The sequence below is a fragment of the Nycticebus coucang genome, chromosome 8, assembly GCF_027406575.1.
Source record: "Nycticebus coucang isolate mNycCou1 chromosome 8, mNycCou1.pri, whole genome shotgun sequence".
NCBI classification, from domain to species: domain Eukaryota; kingdom Metazoa; phylum Chordata; class Mammalia; order Primates; family Lorisidae; genus Nycticebus; species Nycticebus coucang.
Window position 1 is genome coordinate 82,356,484 of NC_069787.1, and position 26,091 is coordinate 82,382,574.

The 26,091-nt window shown below is 39.5% G+C and overlaps 1 protein-coding gene across 4 annotated transcripts in view; it reads left to right on the forward strand.

The window, feature by feature from the left end:
- ITGA9 (integrin subunit alpha 9) overlaps positions 1-26,091 on the forward strand; it is a 458,012-nt gene that overhangs the window by 242,117 nt on the left and 189,804 nt on the right. For all 4 annotated transcript variants that reach the window (XM_053599997.1, XM_053599996.1, XM_053599998.1 and 1 more), the window contains one exon: positions 13,412-13,561. In XM_053599997.1, coding sequence (XP_053455972.1) covers positions 13,412-13,561 — 150 coding nt within the window. The remainder of the gene's footprint in view (positions 1-13,411; positions 13,562-26,091) is intronic.

A 26,091-nucleotide genomic window follows, 5' to 3' on the forward strand; every position in this document is an offset into this window, starting at 1 on the left:
TTCAAGACCAGCCTAAGCAAGAGCAAGACCCCATGTGTACTAAAAATAGAAAATTGGCCAGGAATTATGGTGTAATCCTACCTACTTGGGAGGCTGAGACAGGAGGATCACTTTTTTTTATTTTTAGTGTAATCTCTAACTTTATTTTTTATTATTGTTATTAAATCATAGCTGTGTAAATTAATGCAATCATGGGGCACCATACACTGGTTTTATAGACCCTTTGACACATTTTCATCAAACTGGCTAACATAGCCTTCCTGGCATTTTCTTAGTTATTGTGTTAAGACTTTTATATTCTACATTTACTAAGTTTCACGTGTACCCTTGTAAGATGCACTGTAGGTATCATCCCACCAATCCCCCTCCCTATGCCCATCTTCCCCACTCCCTTCCCCATATTCTTAGATTATAACTGGGTTATAGCTTTCATGTGAAAGCCATAAATTAGTTTCATAGTAGGCTGAGTACATTGGATACTTTTTCTTCCATTCTTGAGATACTTTACTAAGAAGAATATGTTCCAGCTCCATCCATGTAAACATGAAAGAGGTAAAGTCAACATCTTTCTTTAAGGCTGCGTAATATTCCATGGTGTACATATGCCACAATTTATTAATCCAATCATGGATCGAAGGGCACTTGGGCTTTTTCCATGACTTAGCAATTATGAATTGGGCTGCAATAAACATTCTGATACAAATATCTTCGTTATACTGTGATTTTTGGTCTTCTGGGGATATGCCTAGTAGAGGAATTATAGGATTGAATGGCAGATCTATTTTTAGATCTCTTAGTGTTCTCCAAACATCTTTCCAAAAGGAAGGTATTAATTTGCACTCCCACCAGCAGCGTAGAAGTGTTCCTTTTTCTCCACATCCACGCCAACTTCTCTGGTCTTGGGATTTTGTGATATGGGCTAATTTTACTGGAGTTAGATGATATCTCAAAGTAGTTTTGATTTGCATTTCTCTGATGATTAAGGATGATGAGCATTTTTTCATATGCCTGTAGGCCGTGCGCCTGTCTTCTTCAGAGAAGAAGTCCCTCTTCAAGTCCCTTGCCCAGCCTGCGATGGGATCACTTGTTCTTTTCTCGCTTATATGTTTGAGTTCTCTGTGGATTCTGGTTATTTAACCTTTGTTGGAGACATAACCTGCAAATATCTTCTCCCATTCTGAGGGCTGTCTGCTTGCTGTACTTACTGTGTTCTTGGCTGTGCAGAAGCTTTTTAGTTTGATCAAGTCCCAGTAGTGTATTTTTGAAGCTGCTTCAATTGCCCTGGGTGGGGGGGGGGTCCTCCTCATAAAATACTCCCCCAGACCAATTTCTTCAAGGGTTTTCCCTGCACTCCCTTCTAGTATTTTTATAGTTTCATGTCTTAAGTTTAAATCTTTAATCCAGTGAGAGTCTATCTTAGTTAATGGTGAAAGGTGTGGGTCCAGTTTCAGTCTTCTACAGGTTGCCAGCCAGTTTACCCAGCACCATTTTTAAATAGGGAATCTTTTCCCCACTGAATGTTTTTAATTGGCTTGTCGAAGATCAAATAACAGTAAGTAGCTGGGTTCATCTCTTGGTTCTCTATTCTGTTCCATACATCTACCTCTCTATTTTTGTGCCAGTACCATGATGTTTTGATCACTGTCGATTTATAGTGTAGTCTGAGGTCCAGTAACGTGATTCCTCCTGCTTTGTTTTTATTTCTGAGTAATGTCTTGGCTATTCGAGTTTTTTTCTGAATCCATATAAAACGAAGTGTTTTTTTCAAGATCATTAAAGTATGACAGTGGATCTTTAATAGGGATTGCATTAAAATTCAATATTGCTGGGCGGCGCCGGTCCCATATGCCGGAGGTGGCGGGTTCAAACCCAGCCCCGGCCAAAAAGAAAAACCACAAAAAAAAAAAAAAAAAAGAGAAAAAAAATTCAATATTGCTTTGGGTAATATGGACATTTTAACAATGTTGATTCTTCCCAGCCATGAGCATGGTATGTTTTTTCATTTGTTAACATTTTCAGCTATTTCTTTCTTCTTTTTTTTTTTTTATTGTTGGGGATTCATTGAGGGTACAATAAGCCAGGTTACACTGATTGCAATTGTTAGGTAAAGTCCTTCTTGCAATCATGTCTTGCCCCCATAAAGTGTGACACACACCAAGGCCCCACCTTCCTCCTTCCATCCCTCTTTCTGCTTCCCCCCCCATAACCTTAATTGTCATTAATTGTCCTCATATCAAAATTGAGTACATAGGATTCATGCTTCTCCATTCTTGTGATGCTTTACTAAGAATAATGTCTTCCACTTCCATCCAGGTTAATATGAAGGATGTAAAGTCTCCATTTTTTTTAATAGCTGAATAGTATTCCATGGTATACATATACCACAGCTTGTTAATCCATTCCTGGTTTGGTGGGCATTTAGGCTGTTTCCACATTTTGGCAATGGTAAATTGAGCTGCAATAAACAGTCTAGTACAAGTGTCCTTATGATAAAAGGATTTTTTTCCTTCTGGGTAGATGCCCAGTAATGGGATTGCAGGATCAAATGGGAGATCTAGCTTGAGTGCTTTGAGGTTTCTCCATACTTCCTTCCAGAAAGGTTGTACTAGTTTGTACAACTGTACTGTACCCACCAGCAGTGTAAAAGTGTTCCCTTCTCTCCACATCCACGCCAGCATCTGCAGTTTTGAGATTTTGTGATGTGGGCCATTCTCACTGGGGTTAGATGACATCTCAAGGTTGTTTTGATTTGCATTTCTCTAATATATAGACATGATGAACATTTTTTCATGTGTTTGTTAGCCATTCGTCTGTCATCTTTAGAGAAGGTTCTATTCATGTCTTTTGCCCATTGATATATGGGATTGTTGGCTTTTTTCATGTGGATTAATTTGAGTTCTCTGTAGATCCTAGTTACCAAGCTTTTGTCTGATTGAAAATATGCAAATATCCTTTCCCATTGTGTAGGTTGTCTCTTTGCTTTGGTTACTGTCTCCTTAGCTGTACAGAAGCTTTTCAGTTTAATGAAGTCCCATTTGTTTATTTTTGTTGTTGTTGCAATTGCCATGACAGTCTTCTTCATGAAGTCTTTCCCCAGGCCAATATCTTCCAGTGTTTTTCCTATGCTTTCTTGGAGGATTTTTATTGTTTCATGCCTTAAATTTAAGTCCTTTATCCATCTGGAATCAATTTTTGTGAGTGGGAAAAGGTGTGGGTCCAGGTTCACTCTTTTACATGTAGACATCCAGTTCTCCCAACACCATTTATTGAATAGGGAGTCTTTCCCCCAAGATATGTTCTTGTTTGGTTTATCGAAGATTAGGTGGTTGTAAGATGTTAGTTTCATTTCTTGGTTTTCAATTCGATTCCAAGTGTCTATGTCTCTATTTTTGTGCCAGGACCATGCTGTGTTGAGCACTATGGCTTTGCAGTACAGACTAAAATCTGGTATGCTGATGCCCCCAGCTTTATTTTTATTACTAAGAACTGATTAGCTATACGGGGTTTTTTCCGGTTCCATACAAAACGCGGAATCATTTTCTCCAAATCTTGAAAGTACAATTTTGGTATTTTGATAGGAATGGCATTGAATGGGTAGATTGCTTTGGGAAGTACAGACATTTTAACAATGTTGATTCTTCCCATCCATGAGCATGGTATGTTCTTCCATTTGTTAATATCCTCTGCTATTTCCTTTCTGAGGATTTCATAATTTTCTTTATAGAGGTCCTTCATCTCCTTCATTAAGTATATTCCTAGGTATTTCATTTTCTTTGAAACTATGGTGAAGGGAGTTGTGTCCTTAATTAGCTTCTCATCTTGACTGTTATTGGTGTATACAAAGGCTACTGACTTGTGGACATTAACTTTATATCCTGAAACATTACTGTATTTTTTGATGACTTCTAGGAGTCTTGTGGTTGAGTCTTTGGGGTTCTCTAAGTATAAGATCATGTCGTCAGCAAAGAGGGAGAGTTTGACCTCCTCTGCTCCCATTTGGATTCCCTTTATTTCCTTGTCTTGCCTAATTGTATTGGCTAGAATTTCCAGCATTATGTTGAACGGTAAAGGTGACAGAGGACAACCTTGTCTGGTTCCAGTTCTAAGAGGAAAAGCTTTCAGTTTTACTCCATTCAGTAAAATATTGGCTGTGGGTTTGTCATAGATAGCTTCAATCAGTTTTAGAAATGTGCCACCTATGCCTATACTCTTCAGTGTTCTAATTAGAAAAGGATGCTGGATTTTATCAAATGCTTTTTCTGCATCTATTGAGAGGATCATGTGATCTTTATTTTTGCCTCTGTTAATATGGTGGTTAAGATTTATGGACTTGCGTATGTTAAACCAGCCTTGCATCCCTGGGATGAAGCCTACTTGATCATGATGTATGACTTTTTTGATGATAAGCTGTAATCTAATGGCTAGGATTTTGTTGAGAATTTTTGCATCTATATTCATGAGTGAGATTGGTCTGAAATTCTCCTTTTTGTTTGGGTCTTTTCCTGGTTTTGGTATCAGGGTGATGTTTGCTTCATAGAATGTGTTGGGGAGGATTCCTTCTTCCTCAATTTTTTGGAATAATTTCTGCAGTACAGGAATAAGCTCTTCCTTGAAGGTTTGATAGAATTCTGGAGTGAAGCCATCTGGACCAGGGCATTTTTTGGTTGGAAGATTTTTTATTGTTTCTTTGATCTCAGTGCTTGAAATTGGTCTGTTCAGGAGCTCTATTTCTTCCTGGCTGAGTCTAGGGAGAGGGTGTGATTCCAAATATTGATCCATTTCTTTCACATTGTCAAATTTCTGGGCATAGAGTTTCTGGTAGTATTCAGAGATGATCTCTTGTATCTCTGTGGGATCAGTTGTTATTTCCCCTTTATCATTTCTGATTGAGGTTACTAGAGATTTTACTTTTCTATTCCTCGTTAGTCTGGCCAATGGTTTATCTATTTTATTTATTTTTTCAAAAAACCAACTCCTTGTTTCATTAATGTTCTGAATGATTCTTTTGTTTTCAATTTCATTGATCTCTGATTTGATTTTGGATATTTCTTTTCTTCTACTGAGTTTAGGCTTAGATTGTTCTTCTTTTTCCAATTCCATAAGATCTCTTGTGAGATTGTTGATGTGCTCTCTTTCAGTTTTTCGAATGTAGGCATCTAAAGCGATGAATTTTCCTCTCAAAACTGCTTTTGCAGTATCCCACAGGTTTTGGTAGCTTGTGTCTTCATTGTTGTTATGCTAAAGGAAGTTAATGATTTCCTGTTTTATTTCTTCCTGCACCCATCTGTTATTCAACAGAAGGTTGTTTAATTTCCATGCCTTTGTGTGGGGTCGAGCATTTTTGTTAGAGTTGAGTTCCACCTTTAGTGCCTTATGGTCTGAGAAGATACAAGGTAAAATTTCAATTCTTTTGATTCTGTTGATATTAGTTTTGTGTCCCAGGATATGATCAATTTTGGAGAATGTTCCATGGGGTGATGAGAAGAATGTATATTCTTTATCTTTGGGATGGAGTGTTCTATATGCGTCTACCAAGCACAGTTGTTCTAGGGTCTCATTTAAATCTCTTATATCTTTTTTAATTTCTGTTTAAGGATCTGTCCAGCTCTGTAAGAGGAGTGTTAAAGTCCCCTGTTATGATGGTATTATCAAATATCATATTGCTCAGACTGAGTAAGGTCTGTTTCAAGAATCTGGGAGCATTTAAATTGGGTGCATAAATATTTAGAATTGAAACATCTTCTTGTTGTATTTTTCTCTTGACCAATATAAAGTGACCACATTGTCTTTTTTGACTTTAGTTGCTTTAAATCCACATGAATCTGAAAATAAGACTGCAACTCCTCTTTTCTTCTGAATTCCATTTGCCTGAAAAATTGTCTTCCAACCCTTGACTCGGAGCTTTAATTTGTCTTTTGAAGCCAGGTGTGTTTCTTACAGAGAGCAAATGGATAGCTTGTGTTTTTTAATCCAGTCAGCCAATCTATGTCTCTTCAGTGGGGAATTCAAGCCATTAACATTTATTGAGATAATTGATAAGTGTGGTAGTATTCTATTCATCTTATTTGGTGAGAGTCCATTGCTTAGTTTTATCTTTTGCATCAGTGTGGAGGTTAGGTTCTGTCCTTTAATTTCTGAGTTCTTACTTTGCTGCTGATCCATTGTGGTGGTCAGTGTGCAGAACAGGTTGAAGTATTTTCTGTAGAGCTGGTCTTGTTGTGGCGAATTTCCTCAATGTTTGTATATCTGTAAATGATTTCATTTCTCTGTCAATTTTTAAGCTTAGCTCAGCAGGGTACAAAATTCTGGCCTGGAAATTGTTCTGTTTAAGTAGATTAAAGGTAGATGACCATTGTCTTCTTGCTTGGAAGGTTTCATTAGAGATGTCTGTGGTCACTCTGATGGATTTGCCCCTGTAGGTCAACTGGCGCTTACTCCTGGCAGCTTGCAGAATCTTTTCTTTTGTCTTGACTTTGGACAGGTTCATCACAATGTGTCTTGGAGAAGCTTGGTTAGAGTTGAGGCGACCTGGGGTCCGATATCCCTCTGAAAGCAGTGTGTCAGAATCTTTGGTGATGTTTGGGAAATTTTCTTTTATAATATTCTCTAGTATGGCTTCCATTCCTCTGGGGCATTCTTCTTCCCCTTCTGGAATTCCTATAACTCGTATGTTGGAACGCTTCATAAAGTCCCATAATTCTGACAGTGAACGTTCTGCTTTCTCTCTCTTCTTTTCTGCCTCTTTTACTATCTGAGTTATCTCAAAAACTTTGTCTTCTACCTCTGAAATTCTTTCTTCTGCATGGTCTAACCTGTTGCTGATACTTTCCATTGCATCTTTAAGTTCCCTGATTGACTATTTCATTTCCTTCAGCTCTGCTATATCCTTTTTATATTCTTCATATCGTTCATCTCTGATTTGATTCTGTTTTTAGATTTCGTTTTGGTTATTTTCCACTTTATTAGCAGTTTCCTTTATTGTTTCCGTCATTTCTTTCATTGTTTTCATCATGTGTATTCTAAATTCCCTTTCTGTCATTCCTAACATTTCTTTATAGGTGGAATCCTCTGCAGTAGCTACCTCATGGTCCCTTGGCGGGGTTGTTCTGGACTGGTTCTTCATGTTGTGTGGGGTTTTCTGCTGATTCTTCTTCATGACTGATTTCTTTTATCTGTTTCCTTGCCCGAATTTTTCTTTCACTTCCTCTTGCTCTTTAAGTTTTCGTGCCTGTGGACTAAGGGTTAGATGAGTCCTTTTGGTACAGGATCAGACGGGTGAGAAGGATGAAGAGCACAAAAGGGATGAATGAAAGGAGGACCAAGTGATAAGAAAAAAAAAGAAAAATAGAGAAAGGAGAGTGGGTGGGTAAAAGGAATTTTGACAAAAAGAAGAGAGGCACAGAAAGAGGGAGACAGAGCAATATAGGTGTACAGTAGGGTACTTTGACACAACCTTAAAAAAAGCCACCTTTTGGGGGTGCCCAGTTGGGTGGTTCCCTTGAGGTCAGCAGCTCTTTGCTAACCTGATCAGTCACAGTACCCCACCTCCACCAAGTAGAGAGGAAAGACAAAAATGCTATAAATCAAACTAAAACAAGCAAACCTAAAACTTTACTGGATAATATTGGGTGAAAAACCAAATAGTAGCAGTAGAAACACTAGCAATAATGAAGTTCTAGTTATTAAAAAAGGCAGCAATGGGAAATTATAATTAAACTAGAAAGATTGAGAAAAAAAGATCTGTACGGAAAAGTTTGAAATTAAAAAACTAAACAACATCAACAACATCAAAATAAACAAAAAAATCAACCAAACCAAAAAAAAAAAAAAAAAAGAAACCACAACCGAAAACAAAGCAGTATGTATATGTTGTTGAATATTGTCTGGGCAACACGTGTTCTTCTGGGGTATGAGATGTTAATCACAGTTCCGATACAACTGGAGGCTGCTGATTTCTCAAACCCCAGCAGGTAGACACCCTAAATCTCTCTTTAGCCCACTTAAAAGGCACTTTGAACTTGTAAACTTGCTGAGCAGAAGCTTTCCCAGGAAAGTGGTTGTCACTGGAATCACTGCTGAAGTGGCTATGTACTTACCCACTGTGCCAAAACTTGTCTCACTCTGCCCCTGAGGGTTAGGGCTGTAAGGCGGCTGAGACCCCACCCTTAGGCTACTTAGTCGCTGGGTTACCAGTTCCCTCCCAATTCTAGCTCTGTGACCCTGAGGGTGGAGCTTGCCGGGGCAGATCGCTCACAATGGCTCCCTGTGGCCCACAGCCAAACACTGTTAGCTCCGTCTGGCTCAGCGGCTCAGACTGGGGCCCTAGACAACAGCCAAAATTCTCCACATTCCCGCTCAGGCTTTCCCCAAGGTAGTTCAACTGAGTGCCAAGTCCAAAGACACCAAAACAGTTCACAGGTTAGGCCTTTCTGGTTTGCAGTCTCGCTGCTGCTGAACTTACAATTGTGGGCGGGTTTAGACTGATTGTACACACCCGACCACTTGCAGGTTTTCCACTGTTTTAGTCCTTCTCTTGTGGTCCAGAATTCTCTCACTGACTCTCTGTATCCTCACTCGGGTTATGATAGGCAGATCCCAGCAGCCAGAGATGCCTGTAGTCCTATCTCCCCGGACTCACGGTGCCCAAATGCAAGGAGGCTGTTACTCGGCCACCATCTTGCTCTCCACCTTTCAGCTATTTCTTTTCTTAGAGTTTCATAGTTCTCTTTATAGAGATCTTTCACGTCCTTTGTTAGATAAACTCCAAAATATTTTATCTTCTTTGGCACCTCTGTGAACGGAATAGTGTCCTTGACTGTTTTTTCATCTTGGCTATTGTTGGTATATATAAAGGCTAACAATTTATGAATGTTGATTTTGTAACCTGAAATGCTGCTGTATTCCTTGATCACTTCTAAGAGTTTTGTAGCAGAATCCCTGGTGTTTTCCAGATATGCAATCTTATCATCTGTGAAGAGTGAAAATTTGATCTCTTCTGACCCTATATGGTTGCCCTTGATCACCTTTTCTTCCCTAATTGCGATGGCTAAAACTTCCATTACAATGTTAAAGAGCAGTGGAGACAGTGGACAGTCTTGTCTGGTTCCTGATCTGAGTGAAATGATTTCAATTTAACTCTATTCAATATGATATTGGCTGTGGGTTTGCTGTAGATGGCCTCTATCAGTTTAAGAAATGTCCCTTCTATACCAATTTTCTTTTTCTTTTTTTTTTTTTTGGAATGTTTTTGAATTTATTATTCAACTTGGGAGGAGAACAGACTTATTTATTAGAGGGAAGGAGGGAGAGGGGTGGTGCCACACCTTCTGGGGGCAAGACATGATTGTAAGAGGGACTTTACTTAACAAATGCAATCAGTGTAACCTGGCTTATTGTACCCTCAATGTATACCAATTTTCTTAAGTGTTCTGGTCATGAAGCGATGCTGGATATAATCAAAAGCTTTTTCTGCATCAATTGAGAGAATCATGTGGTCTTGGTTTTTTAATTTGTTTATGTGCTGAATTATACTTATAGATTTACATATATTGAACCAGACTTGAGACCCTGGGATAAAACTGACTTGGTCATGATGTATAATTTGTCTGATGTGTTGCTGGATTCTGCTTGTTAGGATCTTGTTGAATATTTTTGCATCAATATTCATTAGTGATATTGGTCTATAATTTTCTTTTCTTGTTGGGTCTTTTCCTGGTTTGTGGATCAGGGTGATGTTTGCTTCATAGAACGTGTTGGGTAGTCTTCCTTCTTTTTCTACGTTTTGGAACAGGTTTAGTAATATAGGTTCTAGTTCCTCTTTAATGGTTTGGTAGAATTCTGATGTGAAGCCATCTGGTCCCAGGCTTTTATTTTTAGGGAGATTTCGTATGGTTGATGCCATTTCAGAACTTGATATTGGCCTGTTCAATATTTCCACTTGATTCTGGCTAAGTCTAGGGAAGTGATGTGCTTCCAAGTATTGGTCAATTTCCTTCAGATTTTCATATTTCTGAGAATAAAGTTTCTTGTGGTACTCATTAAGGATTTTTTGAATTTCTGAGGAGTCTGTTGTTATTTCTTCTTTGTACTTTCTGATCAATGAGATTAGAGATTTTACTCTTTTTTCCTGGTTAGGTTAGCCAAAGGTTTATCTATTTTATTGACCTTTTCAAAAAGCCAGCTTTTTGATTTATTGATCTGTTGTATAATTCTTTTGTTTTCAATTTTATTTAGTTCTGCTCTAATTTTGGTTATTTCTTTTCTTCTACTGGGTTTGAGGTTCAAATGTTCTTCCTTTTCCATTTGCTTGAGATATCTCATTAAGTTGTTAGCTTCTTCTCTTTCCGTTCTCTTGAGAAAGGCTTGCAGTGCTATAAATTTCCCTCTTAGGACTGCCTTTGCGGTATTCCAGAGGTTCTGATAATTCGTGTCTTCTTTGTCATTTTGTTTCAAAAATTTGGCAGTTTCCTTCTTTAGCTCATCTCTGACCCAGCTATCATTCAGCATAAGGTTATTTAACTTCCAGGTTTTTATATGAGTATGCAGATTGCAGGAGGATCACTTGAGCTTAGGAGTTTGAAGTTTCTGTGAGCTATGATGACACAATGGCACTCTACCCAGGGTGACAGACTGAGACTCTGTCTCAAAAATAAATAAATAAACGAACACGGAGATAGGCCTTACTCAAAGCCCCTATTTCTTAGTTATGTTTTATATATTCGCATTATCCTACTGTGTGAACCATTTTTCTCTCACCCTCTTTGCTCTTAAAGTACCTTTTTAGCATGATGTCAGAACCTAAAGTAGTTGGTATGATTTTTTATTTAGTATTTTCTGGACAACAAGGAAAGTAGATTGGCTTCTGGTTGCACTTGTTGGCTTTGGGAAGGGAGGCAATTTTTCAAGTTCCCATGCCTGTGCTGCCTTGCCTATAAAATGGAGGCAGTTAATTTACAAACTTGTGTATTGGGAGGATTAAGTAAAACAGTGTCTGAGAAGAGCTAGCCCAGTCACTAGAACACCTTTGGTAGCCAGGAAATGTGTGGTTGCTTCTGTCTCCCCAGGTTGTCTTGAGAAGGGCAATGTGATTACTGACTTGTTTCATGCATGGTTTAAATGCAAAACCTTAAGATCGTTAACCTTTAAGAAACACTGGAGAATTTCTTTGTAGACACATTGAGATTGCATGCATGGTGTCCTGTCCACATCATCAATAATCTGTAAGTTCTGGTTAGTAGAGGCAGTAGGCTGGGAGGATTTGGATCCCCTCCATGTACTTTGCTCCCAGAAAGGACATGGATATAAAGATCTGTTCTTAAAATCAGGAGTTCAAGAGGATTTTCTGGAAATAGTTTGTCGAAAGCCTCCCTCATCACCCCCTGGAGAGGTCCTGTATTTCATTTATGCTGAACGATTGGCTTTATTCCCAGCTAAATGCTTTTCTGGCACATGCAAATCATCTGCCAGTTGCTCAGCCTCCCACCCTGGAGCCATCTGTGCCCCCTTGTTCTGTCCCTCATACCCCACAGCTCAGCAGCCACTGGAGCAGCCATGGAGACCATGTCTGCCTCCCCCTCTCATCTAAGCTCTCCTGCCATCCCCTCTCCTGGGCTGCTCTGGTGAGCTACGCTGGAGAGGTATCTTATCTGCCTTCCAGTGTCTCTAAATGTGTTCTACTCATCACTCTTTGTCCTCAGGAACTCAGGAAACATAAGGTTCCATGGCCCAATAAATTGGGAACATCACCACTCTCTTCTCAGAGGCAATGGCATGAAAACAGAAAGCATAAACAAAACAGAATAAACTCTTCTTTATCTTGGTTTAATTTGGTGTTCCCCAGCTTATTTAATCAAACTTTCTTATTTACCCTTCTCTTGGGGAACCGAAGTTCCCAGGACCTACCATGGAGAATGCTGCCACAGTTTGTGGATGGGCTGCAACCACTTGCTTGTTGAAGTAGCTTTGAACCCAAATGATAGGCTCATATTTGGGCCAATCAGGGCATCCAAATGATGACGTGGTACTGACAGGCCATCAGGACATATGCTAAGTGGATAAAGCAGGGTACAGTGTGAGTGGAGCTACTGTTTGTGGCATGTGCTTAAACTGGACAGATACTTAAATATCTCCAGACTGGGAATCATGTATGTCTGTAGGGAGGGGGACTAGGCATTTTCAGTGGGGGCATACCCCTCCCTATGTGCCTCCTGTGATCTTCAGAACTTTCTATCATTTTGAACACAGCACTTCTCTGCTCCAAACTCCAAAACTAGAGAATAGCGTGATATTCTTGGTCCATGCTCATGGCCCTGAGGTTGGCCTCTGTCTGCCTGCCTGCCCAGCTTTTCTTTTCATTCCCCATCATGGCTATATCAATTCCTTGCTTCCCACCACCCTGTCTTTCCCCAGGGACTCAAAAGTTTGTGTCACTTTCCTTTGCCACTTCTCGGGCTTGCCATGCCCCACCTGGAAGCCCTTGGAGCCACCTACCCCTTATACAGTATGCAGGCCCAGAATGAGGGACTACCTACCAGCTTCACTCTTGTCTCTGATTCTAACTCCTGAAACTGTGGAAGCCGTGAGTCCCCCACAGACATTTAGAGAGGAGTTTGCATGGCATTCTTTGCAGAAAGGCTGAACAAATGTCACTCAAAATACTTTGTAGCTGTGTACCCCAGGGGAAAATGGTCTTCTACCTTCCCTTTGTATACAAGGGGGGATAATAAGCCATTTCTCACAGTGTTTGGGCATGTCACTCACCTCTCTGGAATACCTGGCACAGGGGCTGGCTTCTTGTAGGTGTTCAGGTCATATTCACTCACTTCCCTTTCTTTCCATTGCAAATATCAATCTATTATTCCTCTGGGTCTTGATGTTCTTGGATTCCAAAGGAAAGATCTCAGGCCACAAATCAGATATTTATCTGTGGCTCCACTGATGATTAACTTTGAGACAACACTGGACCCTTCAGTGTCTTTGAGTCCTCTTCCCTAATACAAAATATAAAATTCATGTTTATCTCAGAAGAGCTTTGATTATTAGAACAATGTGAAGACAAAGGATTAGCAATGTGAATGCCAATGCTCTCCTGCCTCCCCACTGGCTTCTAAGAATATTTAGAAGATTTGTAATGTTTTCCATATGCTCAAGAGAAGATGATTTAGGAAAGGAAAGGTGAGGTACAGAAGAAAAGTCCTCATGCATCAGTGCAGTGGCGTTCGGCAAGACACTAACAACACCCTTGGCCCCAATTACCTCATCTAAAATATGAAAGTAAGGAAATCCTACCTCACAAGGGTGATTGTGAGGATCACGTGAGCCAGTCTGTGTGGAAGGTCTTTGTAAACTGTGAAATGTTCCACAACTGTCAGCCAGGATTAGTAATGATGCATGTTTTTGTTTATTATTTCAGCGGAGGGTGCAGGATGTCATCAGCCCCATCGTGTTTGAGGTGGCCTACAGCCTTGCTGAGCATGTGACTGGAGAGGAAGAGAGGGAACTGCCAACCCTGACACCAGTTCTTCGCTGGAAAAAGGGACAGAAGATTGCCCAAAAGAATCAGGTCAGAACCTTAAAGCTCTCAACCAGGAACCAAGGGAGTAATGGTTGAACAATGGAGAGAGCTGTGGGCCTGGCTGCTGGGAGATCACAGCCAGGGCAGCCAGCCCCACCCAGGGCCTCCCTTTCCTACCCTGCAAAACGATGAAATACACTGTTTTCAGGGTTGCTCCTAACTACTATGGGATTTAAACACATTAAGACAATTCTTTTTTTTTTTTGGCCGGGGCTGGGTTTGAACCCGCCACCTCCGGCATATGGGGCTGGCGCCCTACCCGTTTGAGCCACAGGCACCGCCCTGACAATTCTTAAGTTCATTGAAAGTTACAATCATTTTGAGGTCACGAACTCGCCACTTGGCTCCTGTTTCTAAATTGTTTACAGTGCTTAGGTTGGTGCATAGTAGGTACAGAGAAGTGTTTGGGGTTTGAGATGTCCATCCATGTATTCAACTGAGATTTTTACTAAGATATCCCATTTCCTCCCAAAGTCTCTTCCACATTGTTTTGGGTCAGTTTTCCTAGAAGCAAAGTCTGACAGAGATATTTGGGAGCACATGGTAATGAGGCTGTGCTCTTGGAGGAAACCTGTAAAGGAAAGGTAGGAGGCTGGAGAAGGATGTGGTCTCAGCTAAAGTCCAGCTGTGGGATTCTAGAGCACAAATTGTATTAGAGAGCTGTCCTCTTCTTGAGGCAAGAGAATTGGCCTTTTGTACCCCATATTAGTGTCGGTAGGGAAGAGGAGTATAATCCCCTCTTGAAAGAGGAATCCTTCACCCAAGGATAGTTTTCTACAGAAGAAAGCACATGTGAGCAGTTCACTCCCTATACTCACATCAGCTAGAGGATGGCCCACCATTAACAGTGCTCACTCCACATAAACATACAACCTCTGGGAAATACTGCCGAGGGTCTTTGATTTAAAACGCGAACTTCTTTCAAAGCACAGGTGCCCCAGGAGGGTGGCCTGTAAGGTCTGCTGGTCATTGATACTTGAAGAAGGCTCTGGAAGACTGAGAAAAGAGACAGGGAAACACAAGGTGTTCAAGAGGATGGTCAGAGAGAAAGGCAAGGAAAAGAGAATAAGATGAAAAGGGAAGAAGGAATGACTTCTGACTTGATTGACAAGTAGAATTGATATCCGCTTCTGAAAGTGAAGTGGGGAGAAGAGGTTACCTTGGGAACTCAGTAAATCATAGTATTATGATAACTTCTAGATAATCCAGTCTTAATACATATTACTGTGCTTTTTAAGGTGGAATCTTGCTAGCCTGATAGACTTACCTATATTTGTATTACGAAAATGATCCAAACTTGGAGTACTGGAATCACTTCAGGGTCCTCTCTGCTTGTTATATTTCTGAAATGACCCAATGAAATCGTCACCAATTAGTATCTTGCTAGCCCTGGGAGTATTTTCTGTAATGAACCCAACTTGTATTCCTGAAAATCTATCAGTAGCACAGATATGGGCCACCTTTAGTTAAGAGCATCTTAGAACCATTACTGACACTTTTAGATTCAAGCAGCCCAATCAAAGAGATGCAGGGGACAGATTAGTATCAAATGCTCTTCCTAATCACCTCTGGTTCAAGATGGCAAACCAAGCACACACATTTAGAGACCCCATTATAATGATTATAAATGAGTAGATCAGAATGGGGAGGAGAATGCTGCAGGGGGAGGGGCATCAGTTTTTTTCAGTATTGGCTATATTTCTATTTAGTTACATCTTATAATTTCCTGGAGTAAAGAAGATGGAAGAGTGTTGGTGGGTGAACTTGAATATATGTAGAGGGACTGAGTGCCTCATTACCCAAGAAGCCATAGTCACAGTCATGCCAGCAGTTAGAGAGGGGGCAAGAGTGAGAAGGAGGGGCTGAAAATGGTGGGGTGGGGAATGAGGATCATTGTTAAATGAAAATTATTAGCCAGGAATCTTCTTCTATAAAATAGTTGAATAAAGAGCTTGAGATACTATGGGTTTCCCGGAGGAAAGTCTTACTTCTCTGGCATTTGAAGTAACCAGTGTAAAGAGCTAGCTCTCTCTCTCCCACCATGCACACAAACACAGCCACAGATTTTCTAATCAGCTCTTTCAGCTTATTTTTAAAGCCAAGATTAGGGTTTGCATGAAAGATAGGTGCAAATAAACCAACAGAATAACTGATATAAGAGATTATAAATTTGTTTTTAAACCCACAAAACTTTAAAGTCTGCACAATTAACACAAGAAGATTTAAGAATATATTCCATCTCTCAGAGGCAAAGAAAAGGTTTTTGCAAATTAAAAATGTAGTTGCAGAGCCAAATATTCAGTGGAAAGATTAAAAGATAATGGTAAGAAATCTCCCAGTAAGAAGAGCTAAAAGGCTGGGTGCAGTGGCTCATGCCTGTAATCCTAACACTTTGGAAGGCCAAGGTAGGAAGATTATTTGAGGCCAGGAGTTCAAGACTAGCCTGAGTAAGAGTGAGACTCCACGTCTATGTACACACATACACACAAAAAATAGAAAAATCGGCCAAATGTGGTGGGGCACATCTGTAGACCCAGCTACTCAGGAGACTGGGGCAGGAGAATGTTTGAGCCCAGGAATGTGGGGTTCTAGCCTGGGCTACAGAGTGAGAACCTATCTCAAAAGAAGAAGAAGAGCTAAAAGATAATAGAAAAGTAAAGAAAGCTAAAGGATAAATCTACAAGGTCCAAAATCTAAATAATAAGGATATCAAAAATGAAAATAGAAAATGAAAAAATTAAGAGAGATAATAGAATAAAATCCCCCAGAATTAGAGATGCTATTTTTTTTAATTTAAGAGGCCTACTGACTTAAAAGCAAGATAAACCAAAATTATCCTAGACATATCATTTTGTCTAGCAGATCATTTTGTCATTGTTCCCAAGATAAAAAGAAAATTCTAAATGTTTCCCAAGACAGAGAATACAGGATGATGGTAGTGGGGAATATATGTCATCTTATAACAGAATGAAAATCAAACTGATTAGTCCATTAGACTTTCGATTATGAAGATTAAAAGCTAGAAGATAGTGAAATAAGAGCTTCAACATTCTAAGGGAAAGCAAGTTTGAAATGAGAATTTTATTTCAATTATAAAGTAAATATAAAGTAAACATGAAATCACTTTTCAGAGAAGTAAGGACCCAGAAAGTTTATCTCCCTAATAAAACTTCTAGAGAAATACAAATTGAATTTGTTTCAATTTATTTGAAAACAAATTATCTGAAATGTATTCCAGGAAAAATGTATAAGAACCAAGAGGTGGGCTACAAGATACTCTGAAACTAAGTCCCAGAATTCTAATAACAATAAATCCTAAACAACAGTTGATCCAACTTAAAACAGAAGATCAATGAACTTCAAAAAAGTGAAGGCAAGCAATAAACAGAATGATGAAAAGGAGGCAAATGTTCAAGATACAGTTCAGATTGAATGTATTTCTTCTATGGGCAAGAAAAAAAAATAAAGGCCGTCAAAAACTCCTGGAAAAATAGAAATATAGTCAGTACTTGTGCATATGCTCTTGGACGTATGATGGTTTACAGGTTACATCCTAATAAACCCATCCTAAGTTGACAAAATTGTAAGTTTACAATGAATTTAATACACCTAACCTACTAAACATCATAGCTTAGCCTAGCCTACCTTAAATATTCTCAGAACACTTACATTAGCCTACAGCTGGGAAATATCTAATGCATAATCTATTTTATAATAAAGAGTTGAATATCTCATATAATTTGTTGAACACTGTAATGAAAATAAAAAACAGAATGGTTGTGCAATTACTCACCATTAAGATAACAACTGAAAGCACACTGGTCCTAAAGACATTGAACTAAAATTAATTTCTGTATGATGGGGATACTATAGTGGCAGGGTCATCAATTTCTCCCTCTTCTGAGGACACTTAAGAGTAGTTGGTAGAAGGCACTAAGGTATTGACAGTCAGTGGTTTAGCAGGCATAGTGTTCTTCAGAAAGATATTAAGTATCAGTTGTTTACCTTTGTGATTGCTGACTGGAAGCTGAAGGTTGCAGCCACTAACCGGCATTGTGGGTATCATATCACATATCACTAGTCCAGGAAAAGATCAAAATTCAAAATCTGAAGTACAGCTTTTATTGAATGTGTATTAACTTTCACCATTGCAAAGCTGGAAAATCATAAGTCAATCCATTGTGAGTCAGGAGCCATTTGTATGTCATGGTTCAAATATAAAACAAGTTAAAAATGTAGTGGAAAAATAACCTGTTTTGACTATAAGGTGTTTTTTTTATAATCGTCATGGTAGCCACAAGGCAAAATCCTATAGTAGACACAAAGTAAAAAAGCAAAGAATCAAAATATACCACTAGAGAAAATCACTTAGCCACAAAGGTAGACAGCAGGAGAGGAGAAAAGGACTAAGGATCTACAAAACAACTAGAAAACAATTAACAAAATGGTGGTAGTAAGATCTTGCCTATCAGTCATTACCTTTAATATAACTAGATTAAATCTCCATTCAAAATACAAGAGACTTGCTTTACCTGTAAGGACATACTTAAACTGAAAGCAAAGACACACAAAAAAGAAATTTCATGCAAACAGAAACCAAAAGAGAACAAGAATAGCTATATTTAGATAAAACAGACTTTAAGGCAAAAACTTTAAAAACAAAGAAGGTCCTTTAATGATAAAGGGATAGTTCAGGAAGAGGATATTACAATTATATATGCACTTAACATAAGAGCACCTAAATATATAGTGCAAATATTAATAGATCCGAAGGGAGAGGTAGACTGTGATACAATAATAGTAAGGTTCTGTAGCACCCTACTTGTAGAATGGACAGATCATCCAGACAAAATCAATAAGGAAACATCAGAGTTAAACTACACCCTAGACCAAATGGACCTAACAGACATTTTCAGAACATTCCACCTGACAGCTACAGGGGATACACATTCTTCTCAATTGCATGTGGAATACCTTCAGTACAGATCATATAATAGACCACAAAAAAAGTCTTAATAAATTTTAAAAGATTGAAACCATGTCAAAGGGGCAGAGACAAGATGGCTGACTGAAGCCAGGTTTCCACAGAGGCTACCGTCCAGAAGGAGAGTTAAAGGACAGAAATTTAGTAAGTAACCTGGTGGATTTGGGCTGCACCAAGAGAAAAGGTTGAAGAACGCACATCAACCCCACTGAGGCGAGCTGCAACACCAAGGATACAAACAAAAGGTACAAAATCCATCACCAAATGGATGGGAGTCCCCTCCCCCATGAGAACGGCTCAGAGTGCCCCACAAACAAACAAGCAGAGTTCAAAGGTCCTCCCACTAAACTCATGGGAGAGAGCCTCTGAAAACTGGACGTACCTCCCCAAGGAGGGTGCCACGGCGTTCTCCTGCCAGGCATAAAACTATATAAAACTGTATATATTCTCTACCTGCAACTCTGAGCTCCCAGTACTCCCTTCCACTCTCACTCTGTGGTCTGGAGGCCCGTCCCCCAGGAGTCCAGATTCTTGGGTGATTTCTCAAGGGGTGTGGACAGTGCCTAAACTGCAGCTGGTCAGTGCTGACTCTGGGGCAGGGAGTGAGGAGAGGATGGTCGGCTGAGAGGGAACCACACCGGAGTGGTAGTGCCCTGAGGCGCAGAGCAGCAGCCATCTTTTAGCATCAACAGGACTAACTCCCAGATATTCTGAACCCACACCCCTGTCTCCCTGGGCAACCAGAGGAGGCTGGGCATCTACTTAGGTGGCAACCACCAGGGAACAAATCTGGGATGGAAACGCAGGCCCTGTGAGTAAAGGGTTTGCCTGAAGTGGTACCAACCTGGGTGGACCGCAAGAACTAGAAACGCACTCGCAGACCCGGGAAGTTCCCAGGGTGGGGCTGACCCAGAGGACCGCTTCACTGAGCCTAAGATGCACCCGGCCCTCAGGGGATCATCAGCCTACAGACAAAGGAAGACAGGAGGCTAGAACTGCCAGGTAACCAAATACAAACCCACAGGAGTGAAGACAGGGCCTGAGGCGCAGGCTCTGGGAACTCAAAACAGCTTCTCTTCTGCAGGAGAATTTAGCAGGGACAGAAACAAATTCCCGCAAAGTTGTTCTGTTCTGTTCTATCGGTAACATCAATCAGGGGCAGGTCTGGAACTGAGTGAACACCCCCCAGCCTCCATCAAGTGCCCGAGGTTGTCAGGCCTCACCTCCCCCTGCTGGATAGAGACAGAGTGCATTGGGCTGGCTGAGCAGAAATAGATTACCTTGTGATTCAGGCAGGTGCAAATGCCTGGAGTATCTGTTCACTACAGGCAACTAAATCATCCAACTGCAGGGCTATCAGTGACTGGGTGTGACAGAGGTGGAAGGTGGGGAAGGAGGCATCAACCCTCCCAGACTGATCTATTTGCTGGGTAGCTCCTCTTGACTCCACGCAGCACTGGAGCAAGCCATATCAGAGTAGTCAGCAGACCCCTGTGATCCAGTTGCCAGAAACCTTTTAAACTCACCCACCTGAGACAGGTGCTGATGGAGACAATTGATTTGGACCTTTTGAACTGAGCCAATCGCTTGAGGACTATTCAGGTGGTTCCCTGGGTGTGTGGTTGTAGGAAGGTTTGATTTTCCTTTTCTAATTGTTGCCTGTCGGGGGCAGGGTGACTTAATTGCTGGTATTTCTCCACAGCTGAGACTCCAACCCAGAGTAACTGTTTCACTAGGGTCAAACAGAAATCAGCTGAAAACAAGACAGAGCCACTTAGCCCCACCACACCAAACAGGGCCCCAGTTTCTCAGGCCATAGCACTGTACGGGTCCTTGACAAAGCTCCAGGGGAAAAATCAAACGGTGTAAAACAATCATGGAGCAGAATCAGCGGAAAAACTCTGGTAATATGAATAACCAGAATAGATCAACCCCCCCAAGGAAAGATATGCCAGCTATAACTGAAGATCCCAGTCATAAACAGCTGGCCGAGATCAGAAATTGAATTCAGAATTTGGATTGCAAACAAGATTAATAAAATGGAGGAAAATTTGGAATTAGAAATTCAAGCAGCAATTCAAAAGTCAGAATTAGAAATTCGAGGAGAAATTCAAAAGTTGTTTCAAGAATTTAACGAATTTAAAGACAAAACCACCAAAGACTTTGATGCACTGAAGCAAGAATTTGCAGCCCTCAAAGATCTGAAAAATATAATAGAATCCCTCAGTAACAGAGTGAAGCAAGCAGAAGAAAGGATTTCTGACATTGAAGACCAAGCCTTTGAACGTTCCCAAACTCTCAAAGAAGAAGAGAAATGGAGAGCAAAAATGGATCATTCTCTCAGAGAGCTCTGGGATAATTCGAAGAAGGCTAATATCCACCTCATTGGAATCCCTGAAACTGATGAAGTGGCCTCGCTAGGCACAGAGGTCATTCTCCATCAAATTATGAAAGAGAATTTTCCAGACATGCCAAGAGATTCTGAAATTCAGATAGCAAACAGTTTCAGAACCACAGCACGACTAATCCCAGTAAGACATCCCCCAGGCATATCATAATTAACTTCACTAAAGTTAATATGAAGGAGAAAATTCTGAAAGCAGACAGACGTAAGAAATCCATTACCTACAAAGGGAAGAATATTAGAGTGACTCTCTGCTGAAACTTTTCAAGCCAGAAGAGGATGGTCATTGACTTAATCTCCTAAAGCAAAATAACTTTCAACCCTGGATCCTGTATCAAGCTAAACTGAGTTTTATTTATGATGGAGAAATTAAATACTTTAATGATATTCATATGTTGAAGAAATTTGCCATAACCAAACCAGCTCTTCAGGATATTCTCAGACCTATCCTCTATAATGACCAGCCCAATCCTCTACCACAAAAGTAAGCTCACTCAGAAACTTTTGATCCAACTCCAAATTCCACAGTGGTGAAAGGATTAAAAATGTCCACTGGACTTTTGAAAAATTTGATACCCAAAATTTTACCAGACTTATCAATATTCTCCATTAATGTGAACAGCTTAAACTGTCCTCTAAAGAGGCACAGGTTAGCTGACTGGATACAAAAACTCAGGCCAATATTTGCTACATACAAGAGTCACATCTTACCTTAAAAGACAAATATATACTCAGGGTGAAAGGATGGTCATCAATAGTTTAGGCAAATGGTAATCAGAAAAAAGCAGGTGTTGCAATTTTATTTGCAGATACAATAGGCTTTAAACCAACAAAGGTAAGGAAGGATAAGAATGGTCACTTCATATTTGTTAAGGGTAATACTCAATATGATGAGATTTTAATTATTAATATCTATGCACCCAACCAGAATGCACCTCAATTTATAAGAGAAACTCTAACAGACAAGAGCAACTTGATTTCCTCCAGCTCCATAATAGTTGGAGATTTCAACACTCCTTTGGCAGTTTTGGATCGATCCTCCAATAACAGGCTGAGCAAAGAAATTTTAGATTTAAACCTAATCATCCAACATTTGGATTTAGCAGACATCTACAGAACATTTCATCCCAACAAAACAGAATACACATACTTCTCAACAGCCCACGGAACATACTCCAAAATCAATCAAATCTTGGGTCACAAGTCTAACCTCAGTAAATTTAAAGGAATAGAAATTATTCTTTGCATCTTCTCAGACCACCATGGGATAAAAGTTGAGCTCAGTAACAACAGGAATCTGCATACTCATACAAAAACATGGAAGTTAAATAACTTTATGCTGAATGATAGCTGGGTCAGAGATGAGATTAAGAAGGAAATTGCCAAATTTTTGTAACAAAATAACAATGAAGACACGAATTATCAGAACCTCCGGGATACAGCAAAGGCAGTCCTAAGAGGGAAATTTATAGCACTGCAAGCCTTCCTCAAGAGAACGGCAAGAGAGGAAGTTAACAACTTAATGGGATAGCTCAAGCAACTGGAAGAGGAAGAACATTTCAACCCCCAAACCCAGTAGAAGAAAAGAATAACCAAAATTAGAGCAGAATTAAATGAAATTGAAAACAAAAGAATTATACAACAGATAAAGAAATCAAAAAGTTGGCTTTTTGAAAAGGTCAATAAAATAGATAAACCTTTGGCTAACCTAACCAGGAAAAAAAGAGTAAAATCTCTAATCTCATCAATCAGAAATGACAAAGACGAAATAACAACAGACTCCTCAGAAATTCAAAAATACTTAATGAATGTTACAAGAAACTTTATTCTCAGAAATATGAAAATCTGAGGGAAATTGACCAATACTTGGAAGCACGTCACCTTCCAAGACTTAGCCAGAATCAAGTGGAAATGTTGAACAGGCCAATATCAAGTTCTGAAATAGCATCAACCATACAAAACCTCCTTAAAAAGAAAAGCTCAGGACCAGATGTCTTCACATCGGAATTCTACCCAACCTTTAAAGAGGAATTAGTACCTATATTACTCAACCTGTTCCAAAAGGTAGAAAAAGAAGGAAGACTACCCAACACGTTCTATGATGCAAACATCACCCTGATCCCCAAACCAGGAAAAAACCCAACAAGAAAAGAAAATTATAGACCAATATCACTAATGAATATTGATGCAAAAATAGTCAACAAGATCCTAACAAGCAGAATCCAGCAATACATCAGACAAATTATACATCATGACCAAGTCAGTTTTATCCCAGGGTCTCAAGGCTGGTTCAATATACGTAAATCTATAAGTATAATTCAGCACAGAAACAAATTAAAAACCAAAGACCATATGATTCTCTCAATCGATGCAGAAAAAGCTTTTGATTATATCCAGCATCCCTTCATGATCAGAACACTTAAGAAAATTGGTATAGAAGGGACATTTCTTAAACTGATAGAGGCCATCTACAGCAAACCCACAGCCAATATCGTATTGAATGGAGTTAAACTGAAAACATTTCCACTCAGATCAGGAACCAGACAAGGTTGCCCATTGTTTCCACTGCCTTTTAACATTGTAATGGAAGTTTTAGCCATCACAATTAGGAAATAAAAGGCGATCAGGGGTCTCCATATATGATCAGAAGAGATCAAACTTTCACTCTTCACAGATGATATGATTGCATATCTGGAAAACACCAGGGATTCTACTACAAAACTCTTAGAAGTGATCAAGGAATACAGCAGCATCTCAGGTTAGAAAATCAACATTCAAAACTGGTAGCCTTTATATATACCAACAATAGTCAAGTTGAAAAAACAGTTAAGGACTCTATTCCATTCACAGTAGTGCCAAAGAAGATGAAATATTTTGGAGTTTATCTAACAAAGGATGTGAAAGATCTCTATAAAGTGAACTATGAAACTCTAAGAAAAGAAATACCCAAAAATGTTAAGAAATGGAAAAACATACCATGCTCATGGCTGGGAAGAATCAACATTGTTAAAATGTCCATACTACCCAAGACATTATTCTTAGTAAAGCATCACAAGAATGTACTCTTGTGCTCAATCTTGATATGAGGACAATTAATGACAATTAAGGTTATGGGAGGGGAAGCAGAAAGAGGGATGGAGGGAGGGGGGTGGGGCCTTAGTGTGTGTCACACTTCATGGGGGCAAGACATGATTGCAAGAGGGACTTTACCTAACAGTTGCAATCAGTGTAACCGGCTTATTGTACCCTCAATGAATCCCCAACAATAAAAAAAAAAAAAAGAAAATTTATTTAAATACAAAAAAAAAAAAAGACACTTAAATGATTCATTAAATCTCCAAGTATCACTCTGGCTAGTTATTGTACCCCATTATTGCATTAATGTACACAGCTGTGATTTAATAATAAAAAAGGTATGTGATAAAAAAAAATGTCCATACTACCCAAAGCAATATATGATTTTAATGCAATCCCTATTAAAGATCCACTGTCATACTTTAAAGATCTTGCAAAACAATACTTTGTTTTATATGGAATCAGAAAAAACCTCGAATAGCCAAGACATTACTCAGAAATAAAAACAAAGCAGGAGGAATCACACTACCAGACCTCAGACTATAGTACAAATCAGTAGTGATCAAAACAGAATGGTCCTGGCACAAAAACAGAGAAGTAGATGTCTGGAACAGAATAGAGAACCAAGAGATGAATCCAGCTACTTACCGCTATTTGATTTTTGACAAGCCAATTAAAAACATTCAGTGGGGAAAAGATTCCCTATTTAACAAATGGTGCTGGGTGAACTGGCTGGAAACCTGTAGCAGACTGAAACTGGACCCACACCTTTCACCATTAACTAAGATAGACTTTCACTGGATTAAAGATTTAAACTTAAGACATGAAACTATAAAAATACTAGAAGAGCGTGCAGGGAAAACCCTTGAAGAAATCAGTCTGGGCAAGTATTTTATGAGGAGGACCCCCCAGGCAATTGAAGCAGCTTCAAAAATACACTACTGGGACCTGATCAAACTAAAAAGCTTCTTCTGCACAGCCAAGAACACAGTAAGTAAAACAAGCAAGCAGCCCTCAGAATGGGAGAAGATATTTGCAGGTTATGTCTCCGACAAAGGTTTAATAACCAGAATCCACAGAGAACTCAAACATATAAGCAAGAAAAGAACAAATGATCCCATTGCAGGCTGGGCAAGGGACTTGAAGAGAAACTTCTCTGAAGAAGACAGGCGTATAGCCTACAGGCATATGAAAAAATGCTCATCATCTTTAATCATCAGAGAAATGCAAATCAAAACTACTTTGAGATATCATCTAACTCCAGTAAGATTAGCTTATATCACAAAATCCCAAGACCAGAGATGTTGGTGTGGATGTGGAGAAAAAGGAACACTTCTACACTGCTGTTGGGAATGCAAATTAATACATTCCTTTTGGAAAGATGTTTGGAGAACACTTAGAGATCTAAAAATAGACTTGCCATTCAATCCTGTAATTCCTCTACTAGGCATATCCCCAGAAGACCAAAAATCACATCATAACAAAGATATTTGTACCAGAATGTTTATTGCAGCCCAATTCATAATTGCTAAGTCATGGGAAAAGCCCAAGTGCCCATCGATCCACGAATGGATTAATAAATTGTGGTATATGTACACCATGGAATATTATGCAGCCTTAAAGAAAGATGTTGACTTTACCTCTTTCATGTTTACATGGATGGAGCTGGAACATATTCTTCTTAGTAAAGTATCTCAAGAATGAAAGAAAAAGTATCCAATGTACTGAGCCCTACTATGAAACTAATTTATGGCTATCACATGAAAGCTATTACCCAGTTATAACCCAAGAATGGGGGAAAGTGGGAAAGGTGGTGGAGGGAGGCAGGAGGTGTGCAGAGGGAGGGTGATTGGTGGGATTACACCTGCGGTGCATCTTACAAGGGTATATGTGAAACTTAGTAAAGGTAGAATGTAAATGTCTTAACACAATAAGAAAATGCCAGGAAGGCTATGTTAACCAGCGTGATGAAAATGTGCCAAGCGGTCTATAAAACCAGTGTATGGTGCCCCATGATTGCATTAATTTACACAGCTATGATTTAATAAAAACAAA